At 39.2% G+C, this 12,497-nt stretch overlaps 1 protein-coding gene across 2 annotated transcripts in view; it reads right to left on the reverse strand.

Moving 5' to 3' along the window:
• sdk1a (sidekick cell adhesion molecule 1a) overlaps nt 1–12,497 on the reverse strand; it is a 355,129-nt gene that overhangs the window by 148,876 nt on the left and 193,756 nt on the right. For both annotated transcript variants that reach the window (XM_048192576.1, XM_048192584.1), the window contains exon 5: nt 7,556–7,689. In XM_048192576.1, coding sequence (XP_048048533.1) covers nt 7,556–7,689 — 134 coding nt within the window. The remainder of the gene's footprint in view (nt 1–7,555; nt 7,690–12,497) is intronic.

Below are 12,497 nucleotides of genomic sequence, written 5' to 3' on the forward strand. Positions count from 1 at the left end.
GAGCAGACACCCAGATTCTCTGTGTCCACTATGAATTCAATATCTGCTCACATAACAGGGCAGTGCTGTTCAAGTCAGAAGGCAAAGCATATTCACTCTCAAAATGAAATCCATAGGATGAAGAAAAAATATATATAATTCAGAAAATATAAACCTGCCACAGCATTCTGTGTTGGTCTTCGGACTATATGAGCTCGCCTGCAGTTCACTGCCTACATTAACAGCTGCCTTCAACAGCAGCATCATGAACCCTCATAAGTGACTGATGTGAAATGGTCTACGTAGGCAGAAACTAATGCAGAGTGATGGGCATCACACAGACAGAGCTCGGCATGTGTAGAAGAGTTTGATGTTAGTATGTTGCTAAGAGATGTTTGCATATGAAGTCTTCAAATATTCTTTTTTTTTTTAATAAAAAGTACAACTTTTGAACGGTAGTGTATATTATAACTTAGCTTTTTGAGTAAATCTGTCTTTTTTTAAAGATTTTTACTGGAAAAAAAAACAAAAGTACTGAATGAGAAAGGCTGCAGTGTTTGGTCAAAATAAGGACAACATAATGTTGCTGTCTAGTGCATAATGTGTTATCTATTTTTATGAATCCAGAGCATGAGTTCTATATGAAAGCAAGCCTGGAAAGCTACCTGTAGAAATGTATCTTGATAGTGAGAATCAATTTAATTTAATCACACTGAAACATCCAAACAATGGACACATCTCTGTAGAAGTGCCAGCTCTGTTTTAAAATGGTGGATTATTATTTCAGCCAGGAGAAATGAAACAGAACCAAGCACATGGTTGCCTCCAAATGAGATCATTAGTAACGGCAAATAATGACTGAGCTGGTTAGTCGAAGCCTATTTCCTTTCGAATAAATCAAGCTGCTGTGAGAGTTAAAATGCTGCCTTTGCCAGGCAGGCAGACCACATGCAGATAAATCATCTGTTACAGAGGAACCACGTCCACACGTTTATAAGACAATATGGTCCAATAAATTCAGTCGCTGCTAAAGGGCAGGTGTAAGAATCGTTAAGCCCCTCAAGATTTGATTCATTTTAGCGAGTCACAATGCAATTCCTAAAAGATTCTCAAGCATCTATGAAAAGATTCTGCATTTAAGCCATAATGAAATCTATTTGTTTTGGCACATCAACAGTAATAGAATTGGGTTTAACAAATAAACCAAATTATTAATAATTAATTTAAAAAAATGATGATCCAGAATCTTTTGAGAAGAATCACAGTCCACACATGCCACTGTTGAAACCGCAACCCTCGAGGCGACTCTTTACATTGGCTGATTGAAATCACACCCCGCTCTTGATACTGAACTGTAACCACACAATCTCTTGAGTGTTATCAATTAATCAGCCTTGATCGCATGCTCCGAGGTGGCTTTTTCAACCAGGCTGACCTTTCTCAAGCCAGGTGTGGGAGATAATGAAAGTGCGACACCATCGAGCCTGAGGGAGACGCAACCAAATGGAGTCCATGTCACATCTGACAAAAGCTTTTCAGTGTAGTGCACAATAATTCATTTATGATTGGGTGGATGATCACCTTTAAGCAATCGTAAGGGACTCTTCTGCAATTATTGTCAGATTCTTGTGCCATCCAATGAGGGAGAAAAATACCTCTGAATAGAATATGAATCAATAAAGTAAAGAATGAACTCTCAAACTAGCCGTCAAGCTTCTAGGATGTTGTGTGGGTTGCTGTGTGGTTGCTAGAGGTGTTTGCTTACTGGCTTAAAGGCCCATTCACACCATCGGCGATAACTATAACGATAACAAGCCTTAACCTTTATGCGGTGTTGAAAACCCTGTAACACCTTTTTGTGTTCCGGGTCAAAATACTGTGATAAACAGAGCACTTCTTTCCCCATATTTTGTTAAATATTGATACATTTATCCAAAAATGTTTTTTTTTTTTTTTTTTTTTCACTGCATAAGCTCAGATCAATGAGGTTTACTATCAGTCAGTCAAAAATAAATAGAAAACTTGTCCTGATTGAAAGAAAACAAGTTGGCAAAAAGATTGAATCCAATATTTGGTAATAATATAGCATAACAAGAGATTTATAAGGTTTTTTGTTGTTGTTGTTGTTGTTGTTGTTGTTGTTGTAGGACAGAAATAAAACAAATTTACAAAAAGACTGAATCCAATATTTGGTGATAAATAGAATCAGAATGAACCAGAATGAGCTTTATTCGCCAGGTGTGCACAAACACACAAGGATTTTTTTGTGGTTTTCTACAGGAGCTCTTGGTACACACATACATATGATAGAGAAATAGATAGAGTAATGAGAGATTTATTTTCAATTTTTTGTAGGCTGGTAATTTTTGATGGGGAACACAACATGTGTAACAAATTAGGGGGGGGGAAAAGTACAAAATTCTCCCCCCAAAATTGGAAAGTAGTTATACCCTGGGTAAGTAAAATCTTAGTAAGTTTTAGTCCAATGAAAGAACATTAACTAGCATTTTTGAGAAAAAGCATATCCTCTCAGGGTCCCGAACACAAACTGGGGGTTAAGAGAATATCTCAATCCACACCACACCACAACTATAACGATAACGACACAGAGGAACGATATCGTTGGAATCACCTTCAGAACTTTTCCAGCTGATTAATGATAAAAACATTGACAGTCACTTAAAGGATTAGTCCACTTTTAAATAGAATTTTCCTGATAATTTACTCACCCCCATGTCATCCAAGATGTTCATGTCTTTCTTTCTTCAGTTGAAAAGAAATTAAGGTTTTTGATGAAAACATTCCAGGATTTTTCTCCTTATAGTGGACTTCACTGGCCTCCAGACAGTTGAAGGTCAAAATGACAGTTTCAGTGCAGCTTCAAAGAGCTTTAAACGATACCAGACGAGGAATAAGGGTCTTATCTAGCAAAACGATCGGCCATTTTTGAAAAAATACAACTATATATGCTTTATAAACACAAAATATCGCCTTGCACGTGCTTCCACTTTCTGCATTCTTCAAAACGCTTATGCTGTATGTCCTATGCCTTCCCTATTCTACTTACGGAACAAATGCGGCGCCAGTTTCGTTTTTTTTCCGTAAGTATAATAGGGAATAATCAATAATCAGAGAATGATCCTGGAATGTTTTCATCAAAAACCTTAATTTCTTTTCGACTGAAGAAAGACATGAACATCTTGGATGACATGGGGTGAGTGAATTATCAGGAAAATTTTATTTAAAAGTGGACTAATCCTTTAACAATCAGAATCCATCCAACTTTAACAAGCTTCAGCATGTAAAGTGGCAGACGACAAAACTGCAGGCGAGATTATAATGAACTCTGCTTGATATGGATGCTTATATAATTATTGTTATAGTTATCTTTATGGTTATCGTTCTCGGTGTGAACCAAGTGGCCTTAAGCCCAACTCTGGGCCCTATGTACAGTATAAGGTTAAAATCTTTCCATGCAAATCAATGGGATTTCTTCACCTGTTCTATCATCTACAAGGCAAAATTTGATTAATCACTTAAAAAAGTAATAGCACATCTCTCCCTCTCCCTTAAGCAACATAGTTTGAGGTCATGAATGTAGCATAAACAGTACAGGATATATTACATTTACTATTTAGCATTAGGGGGGTGTTTAAGTCTCAATCCCTCTGTATGAGTATTACTATTACTCATACGGAGGGTTACAGAATTGACGCTTGCCTTAACAAGCTAGCACAGCTAATTACAATGAGACCAAGGTCAAGGTTCAGAGAGGTCATTTATCTTTGCTTCATTCATAGCACTTGCATTGCAGCGCTGAGGTGAATGCTAGATAATTTTTGAAAAGGAGGAAATGCCACAAGGGCAGTCTTGACATTTGAATTGTACTTAACGCACATTAAGGCCAGTAGGAGCTTTCATCTGTCGTATTTAAGTGGGGTTGGGGGGGGGGGATTATCCCACCGGATACTCTTTATTTTCTTGTCTCTGGTGTTCCTTGTTTACTTCCTTAGAACGTGATGTGTAGAATGAGACTTTTGGCATAAATGCCAGAGTGCAGTCACATGATGATAGACCCTTTCATCTGGGCTCGGCACTATTGTTCCTCAAATATCAGAGGAATTAGCACTTCAATGGGGAAATTAATTAACTGCTTAATTTCCACAGTGGAAAAAAAAAGATCATCGCAACCTAACAAATCCCTGGTTGTGACAGAGCTATACACACTGATACAAGCTCATTATGATCAACACAATTGTATGTTATCTGTACCGTATTCACAAATTCAACACCAGTCATCTGATGTGATAATCTGCAAACTGAAGCTGTTGAAAAGCAAATGAAGAGAGAACCACGCTAAAGGCTTTTGCTGAAACTAGTTTAAGTGCACTCCATTCATCAGGATATTAAAACTCATAATTCAATTGAATTATTAACTCTGCAGTTGGTATAGAAGCTCAGCGCCAGTCTCTCTTTATTAGCGGCCTCCAGCCTCCTGCTCATTTATACTCTTCAAATCATCAAGTTGGTTTCATCTGGTTTTGAAAAAATAATGCTAGTTTCATGTTCCTTCATCTCACATCAAATTCTAGCTTGCTGCCATTTCCCCAAGGTCAATGACGTAACCCACTACAGACTGTGAGGGAATCACTGTCACACACCAAAGATTGTATTAGGTTTATGGATGCACCAACATTACAATTCTGGATGTTACCAATAAGCTGACAATTATTTTGTTATCTCATGGTCACTCAACAATAAGGTTGATGCTAAAATCCCATACAATTTTGTCTATAAATTAAAAATAAACACTAAAAACTAAAATCAGTCATTTTAAATGTTACACATGATCATAATGATTACACAAGATCATACTGTTCAATATGAATGTATTTTAAGATTCTCTAAAAATTACATTTAACAGTGTTATTGAATTCTTAAAGATTAATTTAAATTGTGTAGATGAAAACAAAGTGTAAAAATGTAAAAAAAAAAAAAATAATAATAATAAAATAAAAACTGTTATTAAAAATTACTAAATATCCATTATTGGTCTCTCTCTCTATCTCTCTCTCTCTTTCTATATATAAAATGCCGTTGGATAGAGATAAAAAACATCTACATTATAATGACCGATAATCTTCCATATTGGATGTGGCACTATAATAAGGGATGCATCCCTGGAAAATTATGATCATGTTTACAGATGAGCTTGTCTTGATATACATGAGAGAGTACCTCACTCTAATCTTTCCATTCACCTGTTATATGTTACCTGTCTTGTGTGTTTCCTGTTTGATGACCAATTTTGTAGTTCTATTCTAGACTGTTCTCTAATTTTTCTCAGGTGTGTCAGGTGTATACATGCTGCCTTCACGTCGTGCTATAGGAAATCTGATAATTCCCACCTCTGAAGTCACGATTACGAGCTTATCGCATTCAAGTTTCGACATGAGAGGGTGTTCATGTGCAATTTTTTACCCAGGAAACTCGTATTTATGATCATTCCGAGAGCACGTGAAGGCAGCATTAAACCTCAGTGTTTCCTTTGTTCATTGTCAGGTCTTGCCCATGTATGGATGTATCGTCGGTGTCCTGTTCCTTGGTTTTCTGATGTTTTTCAAGTTTATTTTGTACCTTTATCTTGATTTATTAAACACAATGCATTTGGATCCAGTAATTGATATAAAGTGACAATAAAAACTTTTATAATGTTACAAAAGATTTCTATTTCAAATAAACTGTGTTCTTTTGAACTTTCTATTCATCAAAATTTCTTAAAAAATGGATTTGCAGTTGTCTGTCATGTCCAGTGTAGACAGCTGTTGCACCACGATAACTGTAGTGTTTGGTTTAGACATGGTTTAACAGCTGTCAGTTCAGATTCTGATGCACTAATATTTGTGTGCAGCCCAGCTTACCCATACTTCAAACACATTCACTACTTAAAGGCATAGTTAATCCAAAAATGAAAATTACTCCATGATTTACTCACCCTCAAGCCATCCAGGTGTATATGACTTTCAGACAAACACAATCAGATATATATTTAATAATATCCTTGCTCTTCCAAGCTTTATAATGGTAGTGAAGGGGGGCCAGATTTTGAAGCCCCAAAAAAATTCATCCATCCATTATAGAAAGTAATCTATATGGCTCCAGGGGGTTAATAAAAGCGATGCAATTTTGTAAGAAAAATATCCATATTTAAAACTTTATAAATTCAAATAACTAGCTTCTGACGGACGACCGTATGCATCCTGAGCAAGTCAACTTGCACCAAATGAGTAATACTCTGGATGTAGGAGTAGCGTAAGGGCTGGGCAACAAGCTCCTCTTCTCTCTTCTAATGAAATCCTCTTATATAGCCGTATAGATTACTTTTATGATGGCTGAATTCATTTTTGCCCCCCACCCATTATAGCAAGGATATTTTTATATATATCTCTGATTGTGTTCGTCTGAAAGAAAATTGTCATATACACCTAGGATGGCTTGAGGGTGAGTAAATCATGGGATCATTTTCATTTTTGGATGTACTAACCCTTTAATAATGAGCTAATAGTCATGTGCCTCAACAAGTAAAGACATAACATGATATCTTTGCAAATCATTAGCTAATGATTAATTAAAGCAGACAACTGGAAGTTACAGTACATAGCTCCTGCTCCTTTATTATGAGACGTTTATATCTGGACTTGTTGTTCAGTCTTTCATTTGGTTGAGAACCATTAATCATTTGGACTTCATCTCCATTTCTGCCTAAAATTAAAAAAGCCTCTCTTCACCTGTTGCATTAACCGCAAGCAGGCTTGATGACGCACTAAAGCAATAGTGAACAGCTAATTGGTTTGAAAGGGTACTCTGATAATGACTGGTTATTTCTACTGCAGGCTAATTTAATTTCTACTTCCTTTCAGCTTTTTGGCCATATTTTTACATCGTGTCAGTGGAACATACATTCAACTAACTACAGGAGCCTGTAGGCTGACAGCATGATAAAAAACAACAGCACCAGATCTGAGTTATGCACATTAGTAGGTTAAATTGCTTAAAGTCACTATAAATTGTATCAATTCAGTAGTAGCTTTCGTATTGAATAACGTGCCTCTGATGTGCCGTCACTGGCTGTATATGCATGAATGGGATGTGTGCATTAGCAATTGTGAAAGGAGGCGACGCGCAGTAGCACCTGCCAAAGCAGCTACGACAACAGCAACCAAGCAACGTTCAGCTAGCAGATCCAAGTGTGTCAATAGAACAAACAGATTCTCTGTGTCATTCCACGGATGGCCTTCCTCTCTGATGAATGCACCACATTAAACGGCCCCCTGAGGGAATGGGAATTACAGGTACCTCGCATCTGAACGCCGGCCTGCGGACACTTCTGAGACGTGCGTGTTAAACTGCGCCTACAACACGTGTGCAAAAACAAAAGAGGGAGCGGACAAACCGAAAGCCATAATTCCCACGTCTGGTCGATAGTTCTGTCTCGGCTGCGTCAATGGCTGGCCATGTGACATTAGCTGCAGGGTAATAGAAATGATCTAGGGAAATGCATACCCCCTCAACTTACCTGCCACATTCAGGTAAATGGATGGGCTTGTCTTGTTTTCTCCATTCTTCTCATTAACAGCTTGGACGTAGTACCTCCCGGCGTCCGCTGCAGCGGTGGCAAGCACCACTAGCTGGTTCTCCAACGTTATGGCTCTGTGGAGAGTAACAAAGCGAATGAAATACAGCTATGTTAAACCATTATTGACAATGAGTCTGGTACCCTAACAAATTCCACTATTGCAATAGAGTGACAGCATTTTAATTAGTGCTTAACTGATGTATATTGGGTTCCATAAAACTAGCTTTGCCGTGAACTCATTGCGCCCTGGGTTTGGCTGGGACACGTCTGGCGTGGAGGAATTTCATGGAGCCCTGAGCGTTTTCAATGTACCTGATCCGTCATTCTGACACAAGCTGAGAATCAATGAGCGGTAAGGGTCATTACGACCAGAAATACCGCTGTTGGTGGGAATAAACCTATAGGCTAGAGCTGTTTGTTGCATCACTGAAAACGTGAAAAGAAACAGTTCACTGAAAAAAGGCCACAAAAGGACCATAGAAGTTTTCAATATTGTGTTCAACAGAAAAAAATAAAGTCATACAGGCTTGGAATGTCATGAGGTAAAGCAAATTTTCATTTACGAGTGAAGTGTACCTTTAAGAAAGGTTTATCTGATTCAGACTGTTGTAGACTGATATCAGAGCTGCTGCTATTGTGCTAATGATTAATCAGAACACGTCATACTTCATCCATCAATCCAAAGTTTGCAGGAAAGACACTTAGTGGCAGATGTGTATCACTGTCAATTAATTCAGGTGCCAGTTTCTCTGTGCCTCTTTAAGGCAAAATTACCATCTGAAACTGGCGCTGTGCCATGGAGAACATGGCGCTTTGATAATCCATGACTCCACGTAGGCTGGATAGAATTGTTTTCTTTTATTTCCGCAGATGAAAGCGGGCATAGATTGCATATCTCCAGCACTGACTCCCACTCCTCATGCATAGTCTTTCCCCTCCCGCGTTTTTTTGATTAATTGATGACATCCTCAATTACACATCACTGCTGTCTAAGAGATTTTCTGCTCAGGCGTGACCACCATGAAGAAGCCCTTGAGAGGCTGAGCACGAATCGGGGATGCTTTGAAACTTATGATTAGTTTTTCAGCTCCGCGGGACCTGTAGCGTCTTCCTACATGCCGCTAGTACAAGCGCCGCAGTCATTACCTATTTCCAAGACAGATCCCTACAAAAGATCGTCAAGTCTCAGAGACGTTTGCAAATGGACAAATAAATAAAAAATAAATACGGCAGAAGTAGGAAACAAGAGAGCTGTCTGTGCTTCCGCGGCGAACAATATTGACGTGTAATTAGAGCAAGCTTCCATTCTGCTTAATTCTTTTTTTGCTGTTTCATGATTAAGTGCAGATTAACATAAAGAGATCCATCAAAAGTCGGCGGACGCTTGAGTGGGGAGTAGGGTTAGCGAGGGATGGAGATTGGCGGCCGCTGATGAGGATGCATTACATCGCTGTCTGCACCCTGACACCTGGCTGCGGATGCGGGCTGGGCTGCATCTGGGAAATAAAGGCACCCTTCACAGATGTCAGTGGCGGCTTTAAAAGGTCAGAGCGGCCCGCCTTGATAGACTTTTAATTATTAAATATGCACAGGCTGAAATGGCTTGGCAGGCATCAGAGGCTCCGAACTGACGCGTACATAAACAGCTCACCTTCATGATGATTTAAGGGCCTAATATCAGCATGTGTGATCCCGTGTAACGCTGCCGGCGGCGGTTTGTAAAGCGCGAGAGAGCAGGGGCTGAACGCTTACCTGGTTTATGCCGTGAGCGGAATCGATGCGACCTGTGTATAAAGTGATTTTATGATTAGTCCAGCTAGTTTGGATTCCATTACAATTGTCTAGATGAATGGCCCTTGCTCACGGTTTGGTAAACAAAGCACAGCAGGAAAGATAATGGGAATGCTTGTTTCTGATCCCTGAGGACTCTTTGATATCAGCCCACAACATATTAAAAATGCAGGTTGGGAGCCACATGAAATGTTAATCCACTTAGGAAAGGTGCCGGGAGCCCCAGGTAATCTAAATATTCAAAAAAGGCAGACCATTTCGATTTGTTGGGAAAGGGCTGCACACCTGCCAGGCTAAAAAGCACCAATTTAACCGGCCAGCCATTTCCAATATAGAACAATCAAGTCTAAAGATCAATTTGCTGAGATACGCTCTGACAATCATGCCATAACACTTTTTATCATCTCTGTTTTGAAAACTGAAGGGAAAATGGCTTTTCTGGAAGAAAAAAAGTCATTGGCATAATTGAAGATGAATTACTCTTTGGAGATTTTTTTTCATATTGTTTACCTGCCATGTCAGTGGGACGTGTCTGCGCTCACATTCGCAAGCATCCAAAATGTTATGCAATGTGCGCATGCCAGTAAGAGCCCAGAACCTAATTCTCTCAGACACTGGACATACCACTAGAGAGATATTACATTAATCAACATGGCAAGAACCGGCTTTCAGAAAGATGGTTTATAGAATATTTGTTTTCATTTACTGCCATAAATTACACCCTCAAAATAGGCTTACCAGTCTGAGATGTATGACAAAGTAATTAAAATGTCAGCAACTCATATTGTGCTCCTAGTTCCTGGGAGCCCAGCTGTGTGGATCTGATGTTACGTTTTGATTTATGATGCTCTCAGGCCTCGGAAAACTTTCTCCCACCCACATCTGAGGACAGAAAAGCTTAACGCATTGACGCCCAGGGAGCAAGCAAAGAGACAGAAGCACCGCTGCCCTGAGGCATCATGACCCGGAATTATGTTGGAATCGTAGAATATGTTGTCTAATGCGGTGTTTGCCTCTAAGTGATGCCGCAAAAGAAGAGATCAAAGTCTATCTGAAAGTAAAAATTGTAAGAAAACTATCGTGGCAGGAAATATGCTGTGGGTCTTGGTGCAAGTGCAAGTGTCTGTTTATGTGAGACTATAAAGAGTAAAAGAACTTAGAAAAGTAGCTTCGGGGCCATATAGGAGGCCATAGAGAGTGACACTATGCCTGCTTTTCCCATTTAGCCCCGGGATCAAATAAATAAATGCTCAAAGTGAATGAAATCAGGTCATGGTCCTTGTTTCAGGCTCAAATGCCTAAGGTGGTCTGTGGGCATGAGTCAAGCCTTTCCCCCCGTCATGCTGCCAATGGAGATACGGGTGTCTCAGAAAAATGTACAAAGTACAGATAAAGCACAGCCTCTCTGAAAGCTGCTGAACCAGAAGCACAGACCTCCCTGTGTGTTCTCTATGGACTTTAGCCCAAACTTAAAGAGAGAACATCTCCAAATCTCACTGTCCCTTTAACTAGAGCCCTCACAACTCAACAGTACAGAAAAGACTTTCTGTCCCTGCACTCTCAGGGGTGAACACTAAGGATTTTTTCTACTGGTTGGGCCAGTGGTTCACATTTTTACTCGCCCTGCCAAAATATTCACTGGCCCAACCACAAAAAAAAAAAAAAATAAATAAATAAATAAAAATAAATTGTTTTGGTGTTTTTTTTGGCCCATGTAACCTTGTATTGTAATAAATAAGGTTATGACACCAACATTTTTTATACCAGTGAAATCGGTGCTTTTCAGGTAGGTCTAACAGAAGTTTTCAGCTACAGAAATTGATATGAAGTATATAAAATATTTTTTTATATTTAGATTTTATAGACTTCACTGTATAAATTCTATAATAATCCTTATTTAATTTGACAAAAGTTATTCAGTCAGTCTTTGTCTTTTATTGTTTCATTAACTTTAAAAACACAGAGAGCAGCAGGAATATTAGGCTTTGGCTTCTTTCTCTGTTTACATTCACTCAACCGGATTTGTTTAAGACCGGTATTTTGGGGACAAAACATGCGAGGATAATTTAAGGAGGTTAAGAGACGAGGCGAGATGATATGAGACAGAAATGAGAAGAAAAGAGATGAGACATGAAGACCAGAAGCCCACCGACGGTCTGTTCTCCTCTCTCTCCTGCATTGTTATGTATCACAGCACACTGAGGCTCTTTCACACAAACACGGTGGAGCTGCGCCGGAGCTCAGATGATCAATGGTGTGAATGCAATGACAGCAAAAATCTCTCTGCCAGACCATATCCAGGCCACTGTTCTAGCGGTTCTAGCATCAGCTTTCTTAATATCCATTAAAAGCAGCAGTCCGCTGCAGTCTCCTCTCTGTGATGAATGTGCTGGCCATTTGTAGGCTGAGATGTACAAGTGAAGATAAGCCTGCTGCCTCATCCATCCCTCAGCCCAGTTCAACCCTATGACCACGGGAACCATGACTAATGGCCTTTCAGAACCCAACTCAACCGTCCCCGCTGGTCCAGTGCACAAGAGTTGGGCGAAATTTAGAATTGTTGAATGCGCTCTATTTAAGGCCCTGTTTACACTAGTGTGTTTTCATTTTAAAACGCATTACTTTTGCTACAGTTACACCTGTCATTTAAACTACGTCGGCATTTTCGAACCTGCTTCAGACCCCGTTTTAGTTTGAAAATGACGGGGTTGCGTTTCAGTATAAACGGACCAAAACAGAGACTTTTGAAAATTATGGCGTGGCTGCCCATGTTCACTCTGCATATTCTTGATGACCCTGTAGACAATAACATGGAGACTGAACTGCAATCTTTACTGGCTTTTTTTGTGCAGTTAATGTTTTCTTCTATAAATTGCCTAAGAGGCAACTGTATACACTTGTACGCACATGCCCAGTGTGCATGAATGGTCATGTGACATGACTTTTCGATCGTAATTTTAATATAACAATTTAATTTTATGAAACACAGTGAAAATGCTAGTGTAGACAAGGATCGTTTTCATTTTAAAACGCCGTTTTAAAACAAATACACACTAGTGTCAATCAATCAATCAATCTTCAGATTATAAAC

Source organism: Megalobrama amblycephala, linkage group LG1, assembly GCF_018812025.1.
Source record: "Megalobrama amblycephala isolate DHTTF-2021 linkage group LG1, ASM1881202v1, whole genome shotgun sequence".
Taxonomy (NCBI): Eukaryota; Metazoa; Chordata; class Actinopteri; order Cypriniformes; family Xenocyprididae; genus Megalobrama; species Megalobrama amblycephala.